This window comes from Ananas comosus, unplaced genomic scaffold (assembly GCF_001540865.1).
Source record: "Ananas comosus cultivar F153 unplaced genomic scaffold, ASM154086v1, whole genome shotgun sequence".
Lineage (NCBI taxonomy): Eukaryota > Viridiplantae > Streptophyta > Magnoliopsida > Poales > Bromeliaceae > Ananas > Ananas comosus.
In genome coordinates, this window is record NW_017890539.1 from 12548 (window position 1) to 38234 (window position 25687).

A 25687-nucleotide genomic window follows, 5' to 3' on the forward strand; every position below is an offset into this window, starting at 1 on the left:
GTCGCTAAAATATAAATTAATAACAAATAATAATGGCCATTTGATAATTGCCGTTATTAAATTGTCGTTAAATGTCTATTTTGTTATAGTGCAAGAAATAATTTCTTGCCAAACATATTCTTCAAGCCCTTGTTTGGTTGGGGGTTAAGGGGTGGAATAACCCCTTAACCCCCATTTTATCCCCAAACACCCCAAAAAATGGGTGGGGTTAGCTAACCCCACCTCAAATAAATTATCCCGGGTTAGTTAACCCCACCTAACCCCACCAAACTCCAACCAAACACTATTTTCTATTCATAATAACCCACTATCTTTCTTATCACACATACTCCAACCAATCATTATCCTTCTTTATCAATCATTATCTTTTTATCCCACCTACTCCAACCAAACACTATTTTTCATTATTCTAGACTAACTCCAACCCCCAACCAAACACAAAAAAACTTTAACTCCACTTTAACCCTGAACTTAACTCTATCCCTGGAATAGCTACTTTTTCCTTAACCCCGAACCAAACGGAGGCCAAATGACTATTCAAATCCCCGCACCTTTCCTGCTTGTAATGGCGGCAGAAAAGGATCCTGGTTAGTGCACCTTGGCCCATTTACTACAAATAGTGTATAAGTTTTCCAACCATAGATTTCTCTCAAGGTCATAGTCCTTCAACATAGCAAACCATTTTTCCTCTATTGTTCTCCACCCAATCGAGCTTTCAAAACCACAATCCTTTAATGCTGTAGAGAATTTTGTATACTTGTTGATAATGCAACGGGAGGTTGAATGTTTGGCATATTGAAAAATATGTCAAACACACAACCTATGTAATTTAGTATTTGGAAGGTCCGTTGCCAATTCTTTGCACATGGCTTTACATTGATCGGAATAGGATGCTTGGTGGACAAACACTTCGAAAGGTTGGAAAGCCGTATAAAGGATTTTGTTGTCTTTGTCACACAATAAGGCCCACTCAAATAAAAATCGTTTCTTATATTATTCACGTCAAGAATTTGGTGCAAACAACATTGTTATATTTGTTAGTTTTTCAAAGGCTGGTGTTAAAGGATACAACATAACCAAAATGTGCAAGTCAAACGATCACACTTTAGTCAAAAATTATTTATGCTATCTCTTTCTGTTTTTGCACTACATGATTGAATTATTTATTCTTCAGATGGATGTGGAGGTTTACTGTTCGTCCAATGGGTGCGTGATGTTTGCAACCCAAAGAATGACGACCGTAACATAATTATCTTCAAAAAGAAAGGCAACTTTTGACTGGAGGGATGCTAGAGTCGTGACTCCCGTCAAAGCCCAAGGTACATGCAGTAAGTTAATTTTATTTTATATATTATAAGACTTGTTATTTTTTAATACCGTTCATTTATTTTTATTCAACGGTTTAGATTTAATTTTTTTTGAAATTGTGACCTGTAATAGCAGATCACTTGGAGAGAGGTAACGGTTACCAAATACCGAAAAAAGGGTATTTTGGTCTTTTAATATATAGATAATTAGTAATTTTATTTCTACTATAAAAAATTTAAATCTCTATTTACTCTTTATTTATGTTTTCTCTCTGTATCTTTCCTCTTCATCCACAGTGGAGATGTAAAGAGATAGGATTCCTAAAATTAATGCCTCAAATTTGGGATTTCAATCAAATCTTAAATTAATGCTTAAATTAGTTGCAAAATTAATGATAAATTTGGGATATTAATCAAATCTTTCTTAAGATTTTGTCTAGTTTAATTACAAACTACCCTTAAATGAAATAACTTTTTAATCTGCTATATAATGAAATAACATTTTTAACCTTCATTAATCAACAGTTAAGATCTTTTATATTTTCTATAAAATAAAGTACCGAATCATTTATCATATTATAAACCATAAAAGTGATAGATTCTAATTTTTTTTTTGAATTATAGATTCTTGTTGGGCCTTTGCTGCTGCTGCAGTATGGGATTAAAAAAGGAGAGTTGCTGAATTTATCAGCACAGCAGTTACTAAATTGCACAAATACTAGTTTCTTACATGGCGGTAGTGAAGAAGGTGAAAACATGTTTGCAGCATTCAGCTATATGTTGGAAAATGGAGGGCTTGCTAGGTGGGAGAACTACCCATACAAAATGCGGAAGGGCCGCTACAATGGTCAACTCGCAAGGCAGCAAGCCGCGCAAATCGATTCGTTTCACATCGAAAACTATGTAATTGAGAATAGATTAAGAGCACTAATTGACAAGCAGCCTGTTGTGGCTCAAGTCTTAGCGAATCGCTCATTTGCCGACTATGATGGAGGATTTTTTGCTGGATATCCTGCTGAAACTACTAATCATGAAGTATTAATAACTGGATATGGAACGGACCCGGAACATAGAGATTATTGGATGATAAAAAATTCCTAGGGCGAAGAATGGGGAGAAGGAGGGTTCATGAGATTGAAACGAGGGGTAGGGGCTTACGGAATTAATCATCTGATCGGTTTTCCGATTATAAGGTAATTTTTTTTCCACAACAATATTATTAATTTTAAAATTATTTCGCTTATTCTATTAAATAATAATGTTATTGTTTATATGACGGGGATTAGAAGTTTGTATCCTTTCTATCACCTTTGATTTTGTTTTGATCTAACTATACAAAGGTTTGTATCCTTTCTATCACCTCTCTCTAATATATTTATCCCACAGGTTTTGTTTTGTTTTGATCTAACCTGCATACTATTATTCGATATCCAAAGCCAGATGGAGAGATGTCATTTGATGTGCCGACTTCATTATACAGGTTCAGAATATCAACCATGCTATCTCATTTGCCAATCCTTCTTTATATCTTTACATGTGCTTGTCCAAGATGTGGATTTTCTAATTAATGATAGTTTGATGTCTATATAAGATGCAGATATTGATTTTTTCAAATATAAATTATTTCACTACTAAGTTTTTGGCTAATAAAAAATATATTGAGTTACCGTGCCCCATCAAGAAAAGAAGTCCACAAGGTTTTCCCACCTTAGACAAATGGATTGAGGAGAATCACGATGGAACAACAAAAATTAAAATTGCAAAATGCATATCAAAATTACATAAATTATGAATGGCTAAACATAATTACCCAGACGAAGAGAGAGTTTCATTTGAGTTTCACAGCAGAAAGTTTATATTCTCCAGTAACTCAATATATTTTTATTAGCCAAAAACTTAGTAGTGAAATAATTTGTATTTGAAAGAATCAATATCTGCATCCTATATAGACATCAAACTATCATTAATTAGAAAATCCATATCTTGGACTTGGACTAGCACATGTAAAGATATAAAGAAGGATTGGCGAATGAGATAGCATGGTTGAAATACTGAACCTGTATAATGAAGTCGGCACATCAAATGACATCTCTCCATCTGGCTTTGGATATCGAATAAGAGTATGCAGGTTAGATCAAAACAAAATAAAACTTAGATCAAAACAAAATCAAATGTGATAGAAAGGATACAAACTTCAAATCCCTGTCATATAAACAATAACATTATTATTTAATAGAATAAGCGAAACAATCTAAAAATTAATAATATTGTTGTGGAAAAGAAATTACCTTATAATCGAAAAACCGATCAGATGATTAATTCCGCAAGCCCCTACCCCTCGTTTCAATCTCATGAACCCTCCTTCTCCCCATTCTTCGCCCTAGGAATTTTTTATCATCCAATAATCTCTATGTTCCGGGTCCGTTCCATATCCAGTTATTAATACTTCATGATTAGTAGTTTCAGCAGGATATCCAGCAAAAAATCCTCCATCATAGTCGGCAAATGAGCGATTCGCTAAGACTTGAGCCACAACAGGCTGCTTGTCAATTAGTGCTCTTAATCTATTCTCAATTACATAGTTTTCGATGTGAAACGAATCGATTTGCGCGGCTTGCTGCCTTGCGAGTTGACCATTGTAGCGGCCCTTCCGCATTTTGTATGGGTAGTTCTCCCACCTAGCAAGCCCTCCATTTTCCAACATATAGCTGAATGCTGCAAACATGTTTTCACCTTCTTCACTACCGCCATGTAAGAAACTAGTATTTGTGCAATTTAGTAACTGCTGTGCTGATAAATTCAGCAACTCTCCTTTTTTAATCCCATACTGCAGCAGCAGCAAAGGCCCAACAAGAATCTATAATTCAAAAAAAAAATTAGAATCTATCACTTTTATGGTTTATAATATGATAAATGATTCGGTACTTTATTTTATAGAAAATATAAAAGATCTTAACTGTTGATTAATGAAGGTTAAAAATGTTATTTCATTATATAGCAGATTAAAAAGTTATTTCATTTAAGGGTAGTTTGTAATTAAACTAGACAAAATCTTAAGAAAGATTTGATTAATATCCCAAATTTATCATTAATTTTGCAACTAATTTAAGCATTAATTTAAGATTTGATTGAAATCCCAAATTTGAGGCATTAATTTTAGGAATCCTATCTCTTTACATCTCCACTGTGGATGAAGAGGAAAGATACAGAGAGAAAACATAAATAAAGAGTAAATAGAGATTTAAATTTTTTATAGTAGAAATAAAATTACTAATTATCTATATATTAAAAGACCAAAATACCCTTTTTTCGGTATTTGGTAACCGTTACCTCTCTCCAAGTGATCTGCTATTACAGGTCACAATTTCAAAAAAAATTAAATCTAAACCGTTGAATAAAAATAAATGAACGGTATTAAAAAATAACAAGTCTTATAATATATAAAATAAAATTAACTTACTGCATGTACCTTGGGCTTTGACGGGAGTCACGACTCTAGCATCCCTCCAGTCAAAAGTTGCCTTTCTTTTTGAAGAAATTATGTAGGTCGTCCATTCTTTGGGTGCAAACATCACGTACCCATTGGACGAAAGCAAACCCTCCATCTCCATCCATCTGAAAGAATAAATAAATTCATCATGTAGTGCAAAAAACAGAAAGAAGATAAGCATAAAAATTTTTGACTAAAGTGTGATTGTTGACTTGCACTGTTGCACATTTTGGTTATGTTGTATCCTTTAACACAGCCTTTGAAACTAACAAATATAACATGTTGTTTGCACCAATTCTTGACGTGAATAATCATAAGAAAACGATTTTATTTGAAGTGGGCCTTATTGTGTGACAAGACAACAAAATCCTTTATACGGCTTTCCAAACCTTTCGAAAGTGTTTGTCCACCAAGCATCCTATTCCGATCAATGTAAAGCCATGTGCAAAGAAATTGCAACGGACCTTCCAAATACTAAATTAACATAGTTTGTGTGTTTGGCATATTTTTCAATATGCCAACATCAACCTCCGTTGCATTATCAACAAGTATACAAAATTCTCTACAGCATTAAAGGATTGTGTTTATGAAGCTCGATTGGTGGAGAAAATAGAGGAAAAATGGTTTGCTATGTTGAAGGACTATGACCTTGAGAGAAATCTATGGTTGAAAAACTTATACACTATTTGTAGTAAATGGGCCAAGGTGCACTAACCAGGATCCTTTTCTGCCGCGATTACAAGCAGGGAAAGGTGCGGGGATTTGAATAGTCATTTGAAGAATATGTTTGGCAAGCAATTATTTCTTCCACTATAACAAAATAGACATTTAACGATAATTTAATAACGGCAATTATCAAATGGCCATTATTATTTGTTATTAATTTATATTTTAGCGACAATTATTTTCAACTATAGTTTTTACCAACTAATAATTTTATGTTAAATATATCTAATTTTGAGCCCTAATAGAACCCTAACCCTAACCCAAACCAACCCGATTGATCCCACTCCACCGCTGTGAGACCCCAGATAGTCCTATATATAAGATATAATAGAACAAGAACTCTTAATCCGACTTAAGTATTTTGGGTGGTGGCTAGGCCCAAGAGGTTAAGAGAATTAAGCGTGCTAGGACGGGAGTAATCCTAAGATGGGTGACCCCTGGAAAGTTGGGGCGTCACAACCGTGCCTCTCCCCTGCGTCGACCTCACACGAACGCCCCACCCTCCACCCCTCCTCTCCGAGCTCGAGCTTCCTCGAGCACCACCAAATCGCCGGCATCATCCACTTCACCGCTGCCGACAACGTCTACAATCTCTAGTTATTTTGTGGGTAAATGTAGAAATCGCTCACTTAATTACCTTTTCATTATTTTTCCGGTGTTAATTTATCTCATGACTTAGGAGGTATTGGAATGGAAAATTGCGTAAACTGAATGGAAATTTGTTGATTAATGTTGATTTTTGATGGGAAACGAATTAACTTGAATTTTGCATATTTTTTCTTGATATGAACGAAATCAATCAGGTTGCATTGAGTTTGGATCATTAAAATCAGTAGTAGTGCTTTTCTCCTTATTTTCAAATTATAATTTTAAGGGAAATAGCCTTACGTTTCGATTTTTATTTCTATACATTTTTCAAACTCTAAATATAATATCAGAGCCTAGATGAATGGTTCTAAGATCTAGAAAGTCCCCTGATATTATCCATATTTAACTCTCAATGTTTATGTGATTCATCACTTTGCCCTTTCTTTGGCACTTTTCTATGATAATACGATGCATTAGTTTTTCTATAGCCTAGGCGTGTAATAAATAGTAGTAGCTAGTGAGGGAAATTGGTGGAGGAATGAAGTGAAAGAACAACAAGGAAAGAAAAGGGGAAATTGATATTGAAGAAGCTACTAATGTTTTGTGAGGCTAAAGCAGAAATTGTCATTGTATATGTTTTCATGTGGCTTAGGAGGACCCATGCAGGGAGAGAGAGCATTAATTATAGAAGCCTTGCTAAAGTGTCCTCCTATTAGGGAATAAGGCAGTTGTAAGAGACTCCCTCAACTGTAGCCAATTTCGTAATGTGCTCCTTAGCTTTTTGGCACATTTTTAATTTTTAGTATTGTGACTTGAGTTATTTTACTTATTTGAATCGAATCATCTAAATTTGGCTTAATTGTCACTAAATTTAGTAAAATTTCTTATTTATATAGTATGAAACTATGGATCAAGGTTTTAAGTGCCCGTCGGCACGAGCCGTATCGACCGTGTCGTACCGTGCCAACAAGATACTGGCACGATACAGGCCCCGTACCGATGATACATCTCAAAACCCTCTATTCTTTAAATTAGTAAGTAATTTCCTCAATAAAGTTCAAAAGATGTGATAAAAAGGCATAATAAATAGTTAGAATTTTTTGTTGCTGAAGAAAATAAATATTTCATGCTATCATATGTCGACACACAAGAATTGTTTTGACTGGCACACATCGGCACAGCTCGGCACGCACTGTGTCGTACCGTGCCGGCAAGTTTCCGGCACAACCCCGTGCTACGGCACTTAAATCCTTGGTATGGATAACTTATATTGAAACAATTGGACGTAGAGTTGTGCTAATATTTCTATGCTCTTGAATTTAATTTAGTCTTTTTTTTGTTTCATTTTGCAGTTACTATTGCGTTCTCGAATTAATTCGGCCAAAAATGGGTCTCCATTCAAAATGATCTAGAATATAGTCAATTTGTGAACAGAGTTGGCTGTTTTTATTTGAATGAGATGTTGCATTGTGGAATTTATTATTTGAAAGTTATACAATTATGATTGACATTGTACACATTCTAGTTATTTGTTGGTGTAAATTTGTCCGTTCTTTCATCATATGCATTTTGTAATATCAGATTGTGTTTGCATTTGAGTATGCATTTCAGTGATGCTCGATTACTGATTTTCTTTCTCAATTGTTTGAATTTCAGGATGTTCATGGACTCTTGCTGGAGGCTGAGGATCATGAAGGGTTCAGATGCAAATGGACTTGGTAAGTACAAGTCAACAGTCAACAACTGGAACTTAGTAACTGATTTATCTTGCTTATTTCTGCATTCTGATACATGAACCAAAACTTATTTGAGACTCATCTAAATCATGGATTCTTTGGTAAAGATTTTTCAATTTTCAACTTCTATTTTCAAACTTGAGAACCTTTTCCCTCCACTTTGCTTAATATAATGAACCCACTTGAGTCTTTTGATTCCTTAAATGAACTTCAGCCTGAGCAACTTCATCTTTATGGCTTGAAATCGTTAGTTCTACTTGAAGCTGGGCTATTCACACATATATGCATTTGTTTGCTATATATATCTCTACTGAAAGATATATATGCATTTGTTTGCTATTCACACAAACTAGTTGCTTCTTACTCAAAGTTAATGATGTTTCTAGTGGCAGATACAAACACGTCTCGTAAGTAATTCTCATCACTACCTACTTTAGTTAGAATTTCCCCTATTGACATCTTCATATTTTATTACGACATAGATCTTACTTGATTGCTATTGTCATGACTCTATATTGACATCTTCATGTTTTATTAGAGTAGTAGTTGCATCTGGTTTGTAGGTCTGTTGCTTCCACCATACAAATATGAATCATGTTAAATCTGAGCTAATTCTACTCATATAATAGTTACTTCATTGAATCTTATTATACAGTTGCTACTTCAGTTTGCCATCCTAGATATCCAGTACTAAGATTACTGGTCGCTTTCTATTCAATCGATTATTTGGTAATATGTTATCAAAGCTAGTTTTAAATTCATGGCATTATTTGTGAAAATTAGCATTTACCACATGTCTTGTATCCTTCGGAGAGGTGCTAAGACAATTTTTGAGTCATATCTTTTGAGTACTATTAATGACATGGCTATGGGCATTTTGGATATATGGTTACATATCAATTTCTTAATTTTGAGTTTTAAAACAATTTCTCCGTCAACAAATGAATTTGGTTGTCAAATTATTTGATTTTGCACTAAACTGAGTTTCTTTTCGATGATGTGATTCAAATTTTCAGGTGACTCATTTGTTGGGTATTCTTGGATTTGGCGCATTTTGCTTCGTCTTGGGTGCTAGTAAGCTATCTTTAATTTGCTAGTGCTCATCAACTATAAGTAAAAGGCTTTGTAGTGTTTCTTGTATTGTAATTTGTTGATCAGGGCCCCAAAGATGTTCGGCCTTGCCAACTTTGATTATTTCAGGATGATCGAAAATAAGTACTTGGGCCTTAGAAATGGTATTCTGGATCCATCAGCTATTTTGCTTTCACGGTCTGGTTATCTTACTTTTATGGATTGCAAGGTAATAATTTAAGTGCTCAAAATACATGCTCTAATGTTTCATTCTCTACTCATTTCTTTAGACTATATTTCATTTCTCTTTTCGGTCATAAGTATTTTTTTTTCTTCCCCCCCGTTAGTTAATTTTCTGTTTCTATTGTTGCTAATTGATTAGATTAACATATGATTCATATTTTTGTTTTGTGTGAATTGACTATAACACCCTCCTATGTTTACTTCTCAAAGTTGAATAAAAATCGGCAACCTGAGGGAGGACAACTAGTGTTCAAAATTTTGTTGGCATTTTCAGGGCTTCAGCACAATCTACCCAAGAAACGGGGTTATAACACTCGAGTTTCTAAGTGTAAAGAGGCTGCCTGTGCTCTTTTATTGTAAGTTTTCTTAAACTAACAAGAATAACATTATTCTAAGGATAGGTTTTCATCTACATTTCTGTAATTCAATTTTATGTTTAGCTGATCGAATGACTTGTCATTTGTTGCGTAGATGAAAGGATTATGCAGTCTTACACTCGATTATATGTGCAAGCTCAAATAATACATAAATTATCAGTTGAACAGAGCCTACCACATAACCCATGCATGAAGCCACTTGAAAATGCAACGAAACCATTTGGATGTTTAAGAAAAGAAATAGGATCTTTTGCCTGCAAATATGCACAAGTACGCAAATATTTTTGCAGAGTCACTATTTGTGTGTTTATACCTAAAAAACCTTGCTTATTTGCAACGTGAGGTATCCCTCTTCGGTACATATGCAAATAAACAAGGCTTTTCAAGGTATGGACATGAATACTAACTTTGCAGGGGTATTTCAAAAGTTTTGCACGAATACTAACTATCATTTTACTGTTGAGAAATCAGCCTCTCTTTGTGTTGGGAAAACTATTAGTACTTCTTGTGTCCAATTCTGTTTTTCACCTTTTTTTCCCCTCTAAATTGTTACTCGAAACATTAAATAATCAAATTAGCATTGGTCTTTATGCACAATTAGTGACTTATACTTTTATTCTGTTGCAATGTATGTCACAACAAACTAAAATATTAAGATTACCTGCCTTTGTTTGGGTTACTTAGTCATGTTCTATGTAGTTCTAGGCCAGCATTTGTTGAAAGAACTTTATTCAGTTTACTCTACTAAGTATAGAATCTGTATGTCGCTTATTAAGTTTCAATTATCTTGCCTTACCATCTGATAACACAATGCATCTCTCTTGTTTGTAATATTTCTCAGTGCAACTAAATCTCATCTTACTTTCATATAGAGCAACAACGGTTTTCAAAGGATGGCTACAAAAAACACTTACAAGTGAACCATCTGGCCCCAGCGTTACTATCAATGTTGCTTTTGCCTTCCCTTCTTCGAGGCTCTCCCAGTAGAATTATAAATGTTAACTCCATTGTAAGTTCTTCATTGGCTATGCTATTTCGTTTATTTGAAATTTGCATTTCAGTTCACCACTACTGTTTATTTTATTTTATTTTTTGAATCATTATGGAGTTAATATGATTTATATGCAAGCCAGCTTTTATTAATTGTATATATACTATGCCTATATCTTTACTCTCAAATGATTTTTGGTTCCCTTTGTTGACTGGCCTTTCTCTTTAGATGCATTATGTAGGTTTTGTTGACACGGAAGACATGAACATGACATCTGGGAAAAAGAAATACACAAGTTTATGGGGATATTCAAATAGCAAATTGGCACAGGTGTTGAGGTCTCACCAGTTGGTGGCTGTTGAATTTTTCTTTGAAACGTTACTATTTTCTTACGCATATCCTCTTCACTTGGATCCACGATTTCTGATTATTCTTCTTACAGTTTTCTTTATCTAAGTTCTTATGTTCATTTATTTTCTTAGAGTCCTTATTTTCTTTTATCTTCGGGGGAAAAAAAAAATAATAGAGCAAGCATTATAATCTTCCTTTACATTCTCGACTCTAATTTGGTGACGATGATGATATCAGGTAAAGTTCAGCAGCATCCTTTATAAGAGAATTCATGCTGAAGCCGGTATTAATGTACTTTGTGTTTCCCCTAGAATTGTTCACACAAAGGTTGTAAGTTTCCTTCAACACATCATGCCAAATATTCATGTCATTTTAACTATGTCCATACCTTATTCCGATTTAATTTTCTAGACAGTTTAATTCGATTCAATTAACAAAACTTTTACAATGATCTTACTAAAGAAGAAGATATTTGAATTTGTCTCTTTTTTCCCCACATTTCTGTGTTTGAAGTAAACAGATTGCTTACAATGTATAGGCCAGGGATCTGCCCAAGATTGTAATAGCGGCTTACCATCTAAGCCCCTATTTCATATTCGATGCCCAGGAAGGTATGCAGTTATACTATTTTTCGGATTTTTGTTACTTCGTATCTTTGAGGCAAATCGAATCAAGCGGCTAGTGAAGTTTTGAACTTTCTATTATATATTCGTTGAAATCAGTATTTGTGTGTTTCCACTTTAGCCGTACGAGATGAAATTCTCATATACGGTTCTCAGAGGGGGAGTTCTTTTGGGTTACCTATCTCAATAAAGTATATGATTGGTTTGAGGAACATCCTGAGATTCAGGGGATTGCACTTAACATGACACATTTGTATATTCACTTTATTGTTCTCTTTTGACATGTGTGTTGAAGTTGTCTATTTTGTTTACTTAGCTATATAGTTCCTATTCACTATATATTTGTTACAAAAATAGTATCAATGCCTCAGCTCATCCTCTGTATTGCCAGCTTACTGAAAGCGGTTTACTTTTTGCAGGATGTCGCTTTGCTATGTTAGATCTACAGCCAAAGCTACGTCAAACCTGCAGCTTTCGAAGTAAAATAATAATAGCTTGAGCTCTTAGAATTTGGGATTTTTTTGAGATAATAAATGTTTAACGACATTTAGAATTTGTTATTGTTTCACTGAAAATTCAAATAAGCATTTTGTAGTTGAAACTCATGTATGAAATATATTTTTAATATTGAAACTGTGATTTGTCGCAAATTAAGATTACGTTTTGGTAATGAATGTTTTCTAATTTCAATTTATTGAAATATTTAATTGTCGATCAAGTGTTTTAATATATATTGCAATTGCCGCTGTAAGTCTTATTTAGTAATTATTTAGTATACTTTGAGTAGCAATTATAATTAATTATGATGTCATTTATAATTGTTGTTATTGGGTAGGATTTAGTGGCATTTGTTGTCAAACAAATGTCATAATAACTTTTACTGACCACACTATTAGTGGCAATTACTATAATTGTCACTAAACTATTTAGCGACAGTTATAATTGTCGGGATTTTAAAAAATAATCACCACTAAATAAGGGTGGAAACGAGCCGAACTCAAGCGAGCTTACCTCGGCTCAAATTCGGCTTGAAATTAATTTCGAGCCTAAATTTAAGCTCAAGCTTGGTTTGAAATTATTTTGAGCCAAGCTCGAGCGAGCCTAATTTCGAGTCGAGCGAGCTCAAGCCCTAAACTAGCCGCTTAATTCTCAACATTGTACGATCAATAGTTTAATTTGTATAGAACATTATCTACAATTTGATACAAAAAAATATCTAATAGTTCAAAGTACAAAATAATTATATAAAATAAGGTATTATAATATGAAGAAAAATAGCTTATGAGTTGAATATCTAATTTTTTTCAGCCTCACATGTCTTCTCTTCTGACTTCAATTTTCATATTATTCCTTTTCATTTATGCGGCCAAAAAATAAATAAATTATATACGTAAATATTGGATTAAACTATCCAATCATATATAACTAAAATTAAAATTTTATATAAACAATAATTTTTTACTTTAAAAATATTCAGTATATTTTCTCAAGCAAACAATTAATGGCAAGGTAGGCAACGACAGGCGCGTGCTGCTGCTTGGTAACTTAGAGGGTTTCAGGCTTGGTAACTTAGGGTAAGAGACAGAGAAAAAGAGAGAGAGAGAGAGAGAGAGAAAGAGAGAGAAAGAGATTGAAAATTTAGAACTTTGTGAAAGAAATAAAGAAAGGGAGAGAGTATAAATTTAGTAAAATTTTCCCCTTTTGTTTGTCTATTGGGTTTGTTTTTATAGACCAACAACATTGCCCAATTTTAACTATAACTCAGGTTACTCACTCAGCCTATATATAATTAAAATATATTATATTTATATATTTTTTAATGAGTCCGGCTGGGATGCTATCAATAGCACGAAACATTTGGTGCTATCAAGTTTTCTGCCGTTAGATTTACTCTTTTATCATTTTCAACCGTTCGATCATACTATTCAACCAACCACCCACTCAACCCTAAGGGACCCACATCATCCTAACCGCACACCTTTTAATCTAAGGGCGGAAAACTTAATAGCACCAAGTCATTGGTGCTATTAATAGTATTCCAGCCTAGTTCTATATTGTGAGGCTTCGCCGATTGAGAACAGTCAGGTGAGGGAGACCGAATGGTCCCCCACCGGGGTAGGCTTCGCCGATTGTGTGAGATATATAGGCTTGTTGGCGATTGAAAACAAATAGGTTGCCTTTAGAACTACAGCAAAACAGTTGGTCGGTCAGAGTATGTGTTTGGTACGGGTGTTCCACCTGCTGCTGTTGTCTTTGTGAAAGGGTGCAATGGTTTATGTTAAACTTTAAACTAACCCTTAAGCTTTAAATATTCTCAAGAGTTAAATAAATTAAACAAAATAAGTAGGGAATATAAGAATCCTTTTTGTAAGTAATAAACCTTATATCTAATCACCACATAGAATATAGATATAATTCATAGTAAGATAGAACTTCATACTAAGATCCTCAATTTGGATTTGTAAATTTACAGAAATTGAAACTGTTAACAGTTTCAATTTTCTGTAAAATTTACAAATCAAAATTGAGGATCTTAGTATGAAGTTCTATCCTACCTATGAATTATGTCTATTATTCTATGTGGTGATTAGATATAAGGTTTATTACTTACCAAAAGGATTCTTATATTCCCCCTACCTTATAATTTATTTAACTCTTGTATCAGAATATTTAAAGCTTTAAGGGTTAGTTTAAAGTCTTAACATAAACCATTTGCACCCTTTCCAAAGACAAACAGCAGCAGGTGGAACACCCCGTACCCAAACACCATACTCTGACACGACCAACCTGTTTTGCTGTAGTTCTAAAGGCAACCTATTTGTTTTCAATCGGCGTGCCTAGTATCTCAATCGGCGAAGCTACCCCGGTGGGGGGACCATTCGGTCCTCCCTACCCTGACTGTTCTCAATCGGCGAAACATCACATGTGATGTAAATTTAAATTCATGTGTATTTAGATATGTGTAAATAGATATGTCTAAAATAGATGTATCTAAAATAGATATGTCTAAAATAGATGCATCTAAAATAGATATGTCTAAAATAGATGTAAAATGTCTATTTTATATATGTTTAAAATAGATGATAATTTTCTATTTTATATATGTCTATGCATATTTTTTTGGCATCATTTTTTGTTGACAGATACTGTAAATGGATATATATTTTTTGTTGACAAATACTGTAAATGGATATATATATATATATATATAACTCGTATACTAACGGTAGCACGGAGGCCTCCGTGCTACCAAGTTGTTTTCAATGATGCGACTTCCAAATCGACGATTGGCTCCGTTAGACTTGATCTACACTATTGAAAGTATTTGGAAACTAAATTTCATAATTTTTCGGCATTATTTACCTATCAAACGAGTAGTCTAAAAATAAATGCCTAAAAATAAAAATCACATAAAAAATGATGATAAAAGACTTGAATTTAAGATCAGATATACTGATCTTACTCTAAATAGTGAAAAGAATTTTCTATAGAAAATTTCATCAAATTTGGATTGTTTTATACCGTTAAATTCACAAACGCATCAAATCTACCATTAAAATTATCAATTTTGAGACCTTTTGATCACTAGCCAAATGATGTCGAAAAATTATGAAATTCAGTTTCTAAATACTTTTAATAGTGTAGATCAAGCCTATCAGAGCTGATCGTCGATTTGGAAGACGCATCATTGAAAACAACTTGGTAGCACAAAGGCCCTCCGTGCTACCGATAGTATACCAGCCTCGCTCTCTCTCTCTCTCTCTCTCTCTCTCTCTCTCTCTATATATATATATATATATATTCGAGCTTTTCGAGCCTAATTCGAGCAAGCTGAGTAATACTCAAGCTCGGGTTGAAATGAATTTCGAGCTTTTTTTTTTTGTTCAAACTCGGCTCATTTAATTTCAAGTCAAGCTCGAGCGAGACAAATATCGAGTCAAACGCGAGCCGGTTCGCTCATTTGCCAACCCTACCACTAAAACTTAGTTTTGTTGTAGTGTTGGATAGTTTATGCAAGAATATGATCGATCTATCATACGTGTGCCAATTTTGCAGATTAATTTCTAATAAGATTAGGATGAAAATTACCGATAAGAGATGTTCGTTGGATTTCTCCAGTACCACCTTAGTGTTCATCTTGATGGAGGCGGCTGCCATGCCAATGAAGTTGGGGTCGCCGTTAGCTCCCAGCTGCATGTAGACAGAGAAAAATGATAATTAGTAGGTTAATCTAATGGTGTTTGTGAGGAGGAGGAGATCAAGGAATATTGTAACTCTGATCAGATGAATCGGAGCCACATTCCTTGACCTTAGGGTTCAACTTGGAGGACTTCCATGGATTTTACTAGTACCTTAGCATTCATCTCAGCGGAGGCGGCCACTGCAATGCCGGTGAAGTTATGCTAGAGCCACAGTGCCAGCGAAGTTATTCCCGAGCTCCCAGATGCAATGTAAGTTCCCGACTGCAAGCAGATAGAGTGGTCAGTGCTAATGGTGTTGGTGGTGGGTGGTGGTGGTGGTGGGGTAGTGGAAGAGGTGGACTAGGAGGAGGAGGAGCGGGAAGGAGGAAATGAACCTTAGGGTTCATGGTGTAGAAGACTTCGTGGATCTTTCCCTGTGCGCGGCGGCCCAATGCGATACGTGGAAATTGTGCTCGATCTCCTGTGGCCGGTGAAGTTTATGCTCCAACTCCCCCAGCGCAACGTACAGTCCCGGCTGCAAGCAAATAGAGGGTTACGCGCCAATGGTATTGTATCGGTGAATGGTGGTGGAGAAGGTGGACCAACGCCGACGGAAGAAAGATGAGGAGGAGATGAAACCTTAGGATTCATGGTGAGAAGATCGGTGATCTTTCCGTACACCCGGCGGCCCCCCGTGCCAGTGAAGTTGTGTCTCGATTCCGCTGCCCGGGTGAAGTTTATGCTCGAGCTCTCCAGCTGGCAACGTAAGTCCGGGCTTGCAAGCAAATAGAGGGGTTAGCGCAATGGTGTTAGGGATGGCGATAGTGGTTGAGGAGGTGGGCAGGCAGGAGGAAAGGAGGAGGAGGAAGAGGAGAATGACCTTAGGGTTCCATCCGGTGGAGAAGTCAGCTGGATCTTTCCTGTTGCGCGGCGCCCCCGTACCAGTGAAGTTGTGCTCCACCTCCGCTGCCGGTGAAGTATGCTCGAGCTCCCAGCTGCAACGTACACGTCCCGGGCTGCAAGCAACATAGAGGGGTTAGCGCAATGGGTGGTTAGATGATGCGCGATGGTGGTGAGCGTGGCTGACCCAGGAGAAGAGGAGGAGAGAACCTTAGGGCCCGTTTGGCTTCGAGTTTACTGTATATTACGAAAGTATCTCGACATATCCAGGCATCTTGGATTTCGACGTAAGATTACTACTGATGCCGTATTAACGCGTTTGGTTTAATGCAGTAATGTAATACTAGATTACACTGTTTATAGCATTAATACGTTTGGTTCAGTTTTTAAAATTTAGTAATCCTGACATAAAAGTATAGTTTTTTTCAAAATTATCCTTGTTGTGGTCATTTGAATATTATTTTTTGCGAAAATGACAAATGGAGGGAAGAAGATCATGATGATTACCTGGGAGGACGACGCAATAGAAGATGATAGGTGTTCGTACGCGTGCGCGCGAGAGAGAGAGAGAGAGAGAGAGAGAGGAGGGAAGCGAGAGAGAGGGAGGAAGGCGAGAGAGAGATGAAAATAATACTGTTAATTAGATTTGGGTTTGTTGGAGGGTAAAATTGTCACTTTACATAATATGTAGTATTAACGGGTTCAGTAATGCAAGATACACGACCCCCATCCCGTTAATATTTTCGATGTAATCTTGCTCGATTTGTAATGCTACATTAACGACTAGATTACATAGCGAATTAACCAAACACAGTTATCCTGGCAGGATTGCTTGTAATCCTGCCAGGATAACTCGAACCAAACGCACCCTTAGGGTTCATGGTGTAGAAGATCAGTGGATCTTTCCTGTGCGCGGCGGTCCCAAGGATAGTGAAGTTGTGCTCGATCTCCTGTGCCTATGAAGTTGTGCTCCAGCTCCCAGCCGCAACGTAAGTCCCCGGCTGCAAGCAAATCGAGGGGTTAGCGCCAATGGTGTTGGTAATGGCGATGGTGGTGGGGGTGGTGGAGGAGGTGGAAGGAGAAAGGAGGAAGAGGGGATGAACCTGAGGGTTCATGATGGAGGAGTCGGTGGATCTCTCCTGTACGCGGCGTCGGTGAAGTTGTGCTGCCGGTGTTCTACAAGCATGGGCATCGAGCATGGGATTGTTCATCCCTATATAGCAACAAATTTTCCTTTTCCTTTAAGGCACTCAGCAACAATCATAACGGTGAAACGTGTTAGAATAGTGGGCAATTTCGTCGGTAACCCCCTAAAATTTATAAATTTCATAAATACTCCTACAAAAATTAAAATATTATGCGTATCCTTAAAAATATAAAAAAATATTATAAATATCACTAATGTTAATGTTAAAATAATGTCAGTTTACTCTGATTAAATAACAGGTTAAGTAATAGAATTACGAATTTATCCCTAATTTTTTGATACTACTTGGGACCTTAAACTGTATCGAATATCCCTCAGCTATTTTAAAATAATTATTTTAACTTTACAGTTTTTAATTAAGATCTCTTAACTTTTAGTTTCTAAAAATTAAGCAATTTAGTAAAAAAAAAATTAAATTTAACACAACTTTTCAGCTAAAATAACTAAAATAATTTAATTTTAATAGACAAAATTTTGATTTTTAGTGTGTTATTGATAAAATATCTGTTTTGCAGGAAGGGCATGTATGAAATTTTGCCTAGAACATTCTAAGCAGCTCTGGCCTGCCCTCTGGCCACCACCCTCTAGCTCTAGCCACCACCCTCTAGCCACTACAATCAAAAAATTAAAGCCTACTATGGCTGGTGCAAACGTAACTCCATGCACCCACACACTCCATCACATTGTAGAGACTTAGATTCAATCCTTACCGTCCATATTTTAATTTGGATAAAGAACGTAACTAGGAGTCCTATAGTCAGCGTGATGCAAGCGGGAATGGATGAGCACTGTGCACCGGTAGAATGCATCCGACCCACGCAATAACTACTCCCAGCTAAGCCTACGACAGGGTACTTTTGGTAGAACAACGGTTTTGCCCACCAGGGCAATTGTGAGAGCGACGTCTAAAATTCAAAAATTATATAAAAAAATATAAACATAATATTTAAAAATAGTATGTTAAATTGAAAAAATAATTTTTAGGATTTTTTTCACTAGAAAAGTATTTTAAGGTATTTGGTTTTCTAGAAAATATATATAAAATAGTTTTTTGATTGAAAGAAATATTTTTTTAGCTTATTATATAGAAAAAATAAATATTTTTGAAATTTTTTTTCAAATTTTATGACAAAAATTGTGGTTTTATTTTCTACATTTTTTTATCTAAAAAATAAAAATTTTGAAAAAAATAATATATTTTATGAAAAAAAAATTTCAATAATAGTTTTGCACATTTTTTTCGAGAAAGCAAAAACCTAATGACTATTATTATTGTCTGGTTTAAGAGATAGAGGACAATATCATTACCATTCAAAAATATCCTCAAAAAGTTTAAAATTTAATTAATTTTAATATTGACTATGGAATATAAGTTAATTGTCTTTGTCGTTCATTGGTGGAATAAAGGTAGTAAAATGTTATATCTCCTCACAATGACTGCCGACAGGTGGCAAAAGTGTTAACCAAAAACAACCCAAACAATACAGTAATAAGTGCAATCAAGAGACTCTTAAAAGAATTAGAAAAATGCTTAGTTGCTTCCTGGATACAAATCTCTAGATTGATTGCTGATGTTTTGATTCATCCCATAACTAGAATATAGAAAAAGTGTTGACGTTTTATCAGTTTGATAAAAAAAAACAAGTTAAATAAATGAACGCTATTGGGGATAAATACCATTTCTAATTTGTCAGCCTGTTTTTGACCGAATGTTGTCTGCAAGAATTTTCTTAATATAATTTTTAATGTTTAGGAGAACATTATATTATAAACTTTCAAGGGAGTATTTGAGAAATCAATCGCAGGCTGCAAGTGTTAAATAATAATAAATAACTATTTATCTCCAAAATTTTAAATTAATAGAGAATAGATCGTTCTCTATCAGCTTAAATTCTTAGAAATAAACAGTTATTCATTTTACTTAACAGGAAGTGATAAATAAAACCTTTTTTCCATAAGGTTATCAAGAATATTATTCCACATAATCTATACCTAATGCAGAATGAAAATAAAAATAAGCTTTTGATGCTATGAGAGCAACTAATATGGGCTGAAAAGTGTAAAATACTGTAACAAATATTATAGCTGGTGCCGTAGTTGAGGATACTATAGCAGTGGAAGAAAGAGTTAAAAAAGGAAGAATAAAGGGAAGAACGAAGGAAAAGAAGAATAAGGGACTAGGATAAGGCCCACACATATGATTAAAAATATCATATAGATCTTAATAAAGTTTTTATTAACCAAAACTCTCTCTATATGAGCTTTAGCCCTTTTTATATTAAAAAGTCCTAGGTCTAGTTGGTAAAAATTTAAAAATAAATTTAAATCGTAATTGATTTCTTGGCTACATCATGTGACTTATAATGCATTGTCCTGAACTTGTTGGATCACTCATGGCGCATGAACAACGCCTCAAAGAATATGACAACGAAGCGGCTCCCGAGAAAAAGAAAAGCCTTGCACTTAAGGGAGTCATTGCTTCCAAGAGTGAAGATGGCGAAGAAGGTTCGAGCGAAGAAATCGTTATGATTTCAAAAAAGCTCGACAAATCGAGAAGATTGGCAACTGTGAAGTTAGCCATCAAATTTTTAGCATAATATAGTGATGTAATTCAAAGTCGGCATATTATTATATAATCTTCATTAATAGCTGATGCTTGAGGAGTTACCGAATTATATGAGTTGAGTTTATTACACTTTATAGGTACTAAATAAAAAACGAAAAAGAAACATTTAAGATGATTTGAGGGAATTTTACCTGAGCCATGGCTGATGCTTGAGGAGGTTGACTGTCAGCAATGGCGGCGAGATACATGAGGTTATGTTGAAGCTTAGCTTGATTTCTGCAAAGGAATTTTATGTAGTTACAATATTTTCTTTGAAGAATTGATGAAAATTATGCTGTTTTTGTGCAACTTCAATTCTGCATATTGTTAATGTTAATTCCACTAAATTGTGTGAATTGTCACTGTCCAAGTAATGTTCACATAGAAGCAGTTCTGTGATATTGTTGCAAACCATTCTCGATAATATGGAGTACTTTTCGTCACATCAGATTCTATTAATGATTTTAAATAAGTTCGGTTGTACTAAAAGATATCTAGCAACAATTAAGCAAATATAATTGGTTTTCACCCAAATGCAGGCCAAATGTTTGGTTAAAATTTGTTGATTTTATAACGGATTACAAAGAACATCATCTGGGAACAAGACATGCCACTACTACCACTCGGATTAAAATATTAATAGATTTTTCCAGCATTTAAATATGCAGAAATAAAGGGAATCATATATTGATAGAATACAATTATGTTGCTTGCATTTATTCAATAAAATTAGCACTCGTCCAATGTATAGAGTCACCAAAAGAATAAATCGAGTGATTAACATTAGCGGAAGTGTTCAGTTTTTTTATGAACAAAGGCCACAATGTCGGAATCCCTGATTTAATTAGTTCTGCAACTAAAAACTTTCTCCATTTTCTTAGAAATAAAGAAATGGCCAATTGACAGAATCTAGTGTTTTATATGCAGTACTACTTTACCTTTAGAAAACCCTGGAGATGTAAAAGTTTCTTCTTTAACAATACCATGATGGTTTGCTTGCTTGAGATATCTTAGTGGTAACTTATAAACATAAGTAATCAAATGTCCGGGGTATTTAAGAATATATTACGTGCATGAAGATAACCACATATAAAAGACCATGGAGCATTCAAATGCAATTGAAAAAGCAGTACAAAAACTTATCAATCAATTTCACCGTTGCTATTTTTTGGGTCAAATCGACTAATATGAGAGATATGACTCACCGAGCACACTCCTCCACTTTCCCAGTGTTCTGGTTATCAAGAATGGCGAGAATCAACTGTTTGTTCTGATCTAAGTACTGTAGAAAATGAAACAAGAAGCATGCTATAGCAAAACTTAAAGAGAGAGTCAATGAATCATAAACAAGGATTGAGAACTTCGAGGACTAAAACGCAACCCAGGACATAAACAGGTATGCATAACTCTAATTGAACAATATAACAATCATGAAATCATACACTGCATAGGCAGATAGCTTGTACTATTTATGCTTCAATTGGAGTGATTTCGATTGTACATGATCATAAATTAGTAGTCTTGCTACATAAAGTGATTACGATTTGGAAGAAATAGTTTTGTCGATAAGCTTGAAGGGTCGAAATCGTTCCCAAAAGTGCAAAATCTATGGCTTAGTTTCTAAAAGACGGCAATATCAGAATTGTTCAATGTAAATTGCAAGGTGATTGTCAAAGTACCAGGAATTTGATAACTGACACTACTCTGTACATTCAGCAGACTTTTCTGTGAGCAATCAAAGGTTGGAAAATAGTTCCAAATTTGTGATTTTGTTAGAAAACAAAATAAAATTGTCGATAGGAAATGGTTCAGGAATAGTCAGATCCCCTTAAACACACTACCTCTAACATTTCCTAATTTTTAATAAATATATAAGAGGTAGTTTATATAGAGTGACAAAGATATAAAGTCACATAAATCTAAAAGAATTGGCTCATACATATTACATAGGAAAGATAAATACTTTCAAATTCCATAGAGTGCATTCAAAAAAAAAAAAAAAAAATTCTGAGAACACATGGAGACAGGATTAAGATGGATATGAGTATAAAACCCACTGACCACATAGAAGACACCAAAGATCAACTCAATAGAAAAGAAGACCCAAAGCACACTTTTGTGGTCATTGATATGATAATGGAATTTAAAAAAAAAAAAAAAAAAAAAAAAAAAAAAAAAGAGAACAGGTTAAGAAATATTCTTAACAGTATTAAATATAGTTAGATGAAAAGAACTCATTTGAACTTGTCAAAACAATCAGAAGACAGCAATGGGGGGCCCAAATAAAAAAATAAAAAAAAAAAAAAAAAAAAGAGGAGAGTTTTAAGTAAAAAAATAGGATAAAAAGAGAAGAGGAACACCTGCTGTATGAGATCAGTGGTGACAGTGGTAGGGGAAGCATAGCCCCCCATCATGTTCTGGTTCATCTGCATGAGATGCTGCTGCATTCTCTTTTTCTCCTCCTCACCAACACCACCAATAACTCTCTCTCTCTCTCTCTCTCTCTCTCTCTCTCTCTCTTGGGAGCACTACAACGTTGTAGTGCTCCCAAGAGGTGATGTACGGCTGAAGCCTTTGTGGTGTCCGTACCAGGGGGAAGACTAGGCCAGCCGTATGCAACTTGTGCGAGAATGCATGTGTGAGAGAAAAGAGAAAAATCTTCTAGAATTTATAGAAAAAGAGAGAAAGTGTAACAACCCTGAAGAATAAATGATAGAAGTAGTAGTTAACAGGGGAAGTTAGCAAAAAAATGTCAACTTTACACAGTAGAGCAGAGATAAGCGGCTGCAGCAGTTGAAGAAGGGCGAGCTTGGCGGAACGATTCGGCGAGGGTTGTCGGATGGAACTCCGGCGGATCGACGGAGCTAGGGCATTTTCGGAGCGGAGAGAGAGAGCAGAGGAAGGACCGAGGGGGTAGGAAAGGCTCCGACAGAATCTACGTATTCCGGGAAGAAGGAAGTACTCAAGCTCCTGCGGGTCGAAGCTTCAGGATCTCGGAGCGGAGGCAAAACGCGGAGCCAAGAACCGCCGGGCTGTGGATAGTGCGAAGAAGAGAGGACCGAAACCCACTTACCCGGTTACCACTCAACTGATGGATCGGGCAGTCGGATTTTCGGATCGGGCATGAAACGCGGACCCAGTATCCGCTCACCTGAGGATCAGACGGGGAGGACGACCCGGTTTTCATTCCCCGGTTACAAGAGGCTCATGGACCAGTGAAGCTCTGAGGCCCATAAACCATCTGAATTCAACCCAGAAGGCCCACAGTTCCCTTTTTTACAATTTGCTGTGGAAGCCCTCCTAGGATAGTTTAATTTCTTTTCGGTACAAGGATGTAACAGCGAGGACATCAATGGAATATTGAATCTGTTTCTTACCCAATCTCTCATCTTCTTCATGCTCCTCTTCTCTCAAATCTCTCTTTTTCTAACTCTAATCTCTATCCCAATTTCTTATCCTAATCTTATCTCTTCTCTACCTCTAATCCCCAATTCTCTTCTCCCCCTATCCTCAACCCTATCTCTGTCACTATCTCTATCTCTTACCTTTTCTTACCTCGGTTACATCGGATTCGCTGCCGGAAACCACCATCATCCTCTCCGCCATCCACGCCTCAGCGAGTTATCATTATCGGCGGGTTGCGGATTGTCCGGGGTCATTACAGAAAAATGAAAGGAATTTATAGAAGAAGAGAAAGAGGGGAGAGAAATTTAGAAAGAGAGTTTGGGTTAAAATCTATTACTATATACTAAAAAAGAACCCTTAATGGACCCTATGTGAGAAGTTGACACGTGGCGCTCCATATGTTTGCCACGTGTCAAGTTCAAATATGAATTTTTTATTTTAGAAAAAAAAATAGATTTTTTAAGAAAATAATATTTTTTACTATATAGAAAATCTACGTGTCAAGCTCAAATATAGATTTTCTACTTTATGGAATATTTCAAAGTCACCTATAATTATGTTGTGCGGAAAGAACCCTTAATGAACCCTATGTGAGAAGTTGACACGTGGCGCTCTATATGTTTGCCACGTGTCAAGCTCAAATATGAATTTTTTATTTTAGAAAAAAAATAGATTTTTTAAGAAAATAATATCTTTTACTATATAGAAAATCTACGTGTCAAGCTCAAATATAGATTTTCTACTTTATGGAATATTTCAAAGTCACCTATAATTATGTTGTGCGGATATTACTATTTTAGGAAATATGACTACTTTAGGAAAAATAAAATTAAATTTTTAAGGAAATCTATCTATCTATTACTATATATATACTAAAGTAAAACCCTTAATGAACCTTATGTGAGATATTTGAGAAATTTACGGATATTATGTTGTGAAAGAATTGACGGTACGGATATTACGCGTGAGAAGGAAAGTATTTATCTTTATTTGGGAATAAATTATTACTTAGTTAATTATTTGAAATGATTGGTTGAAAATATCTGTACATAAAAATATTAGCAAAAAAAGATAGAGACAGTTTTGGAAAGAGGAAAAAATTTAAAACTCACATCACTCCTGTAATTTTCTTCGCTCTTAAATATTGATGCTTTAAAATAGAACATATTATTTTCCTACTATCACTCCTGTAATTTTTATTTCGTAATTTTTTTCCCTACTGTCACTCCTGTAACTTTCTATCTTCAAATATGAAAGTTTAGTTGATCTCATTATATGCTTAAATATTAATGTCATTTGTAATTTTTCATATTAATTTTAGTTATTATTTTATTTCGCAAATCAATATGTAAATGTAAATTATTTTGCACACCAATTCATAGATAATAGAGCAGGATTGAATTTTGCATTTTAGTTGAATATTTACTTTGGTCCAAATTTTTTTTTCTTTAGCTTGTGTACTTTAATATGTACTATAATTAAGATTGATAGTATATTTTTATTTGTTAAAAAAAAATAAAATTAATTAGAAAATCTTTTTGTTATCATCACATAATAATTTTTATTATTCTATATTATTATATTAGCCGTGCATCGCACGGGTGAAAATCTAGTTATTTTATGTAAAAGAGAAGTTATATGTAATTTTTTTTTACTCAATGAATTTTATTTTATTCGTATTTTTTGTTTAATTTGTTTTCTTTCTTTGTGGTTGTGCCAGCAATAGTTTTTTGCTGAAAAAATGAATTTATGGTAAAAATTCGATTTAATACTTTTGTTGTGAAATCCTAACAACTGGTACCAAATCAACAGCAGTCGGTCTCAAAATGGATTGCCGGAATGAGTACCGGATTTCCAACATCTTTTGAAGCTTGATTTACAGTAGA

The 25687-nt window shown here is 34.9% G+C and overlaps 2 protein-coding genes and 1 long non-coding RNA gene across 8 annotated transcripts; 1 reads left to right on the forward strand and 2 right to left on the reverse strand.

The window, feature by feature from the left end:
* Positions 1–2526: 2526 nt before the first annotated feature.
* Positions 2527–24102, reverse strand: LOC109703823 (GRF1-interacting factor 1-like). 6 transcript variants are annotated; one of them, XM_020224542.1, is made up of 5 exons: positions 22757–24102; positions 21602–21678; positions 20549–20633; positions 4777–4922; positions 2527–4164 (listed from the first exon to the last, which is right to left on the reverse strand). In XM_020224542.1, exons 1-4 carry the CDS (start codon positions 22841–22843, stop codon positions 4818–4820), a joined length of 354 nt encoding a protein of 117 aa, XP_020080131.1. In that variant the 5' UTR covers positions 22844–24102; the 3' UTR covers positions 2527–4164; positions 4777–4817. The 6 variants fall into 6 exon arrangements, 4 of the variants coding, with proteins under 4 accessions (XP_020080131.1, XP_020080133.1, XP_020080135.1 ...); XM_020224544.1 differs by lacking the exon at positions 2527–4164 and having other exon boundaries at positions 4802–4922; positions 22757–23057; positions 23159–24102; XR_002214026.1 differs by lacking the exons at positions 2527–4164; positions 4777–4922 and adding exons at positions 17454–17585; positions 17688–17823.
* On the reverse strand, positions 3688–4032 carry LOC109703822 (low-temperature-induced cysteine proteinase-like). The gene has a single exon (XM_020224541.1). It carries the CDS (start codon positions 4030–4032, stop codon positions 3688–3690), a length of 345 nt encoding a protein of 114 aa, XP_020080130.1.
* On the forward strand, positions 9307–12486 carry LOC109703824. The gene is made up of 3 exons (XR_002214027.1): positions 9307–10547; positions 10758–10859; positions 11118–12486. It is a non-coding gene; the product is annotated as an uncharacterized LOC109703824 (long non-coding RNA).
* Positions 24103–25687: the final 1585 nt, after the last annotated feature.

Bases quoted from the DNA above. Each gene is read 5' to 3' on its own strand.
- LOC109703823 (XM_020224542.1), bottom strand. From the start codon at position 22,843: ATGCAGCAGCATCTCATGCAGATGAACCAGAACATGATGGGGGGCTAT. The intron at 21,679-22,756 runs GTGTTCCTCTTC...CATTTTCTACAG, and splicing joins CCACTGATCTCATACAGCAG to TACTTAGATCAGAACAAACA. The intron at 20,634-21,601 runs GTGAGTCATATC...ATTCCTTTGCAG, and splicing joins AAAGTGGAGGAGTGTGCTCG to AAATCAAGCTAAGCTTCAAC.
- LOC109703822 (XM_020224541.1), bottom strand. From the start codon at position 4,032: ATGTTTGCAGCATTCAGCTATATGTTGGAAAATGGAGGGCTTGCTAGG.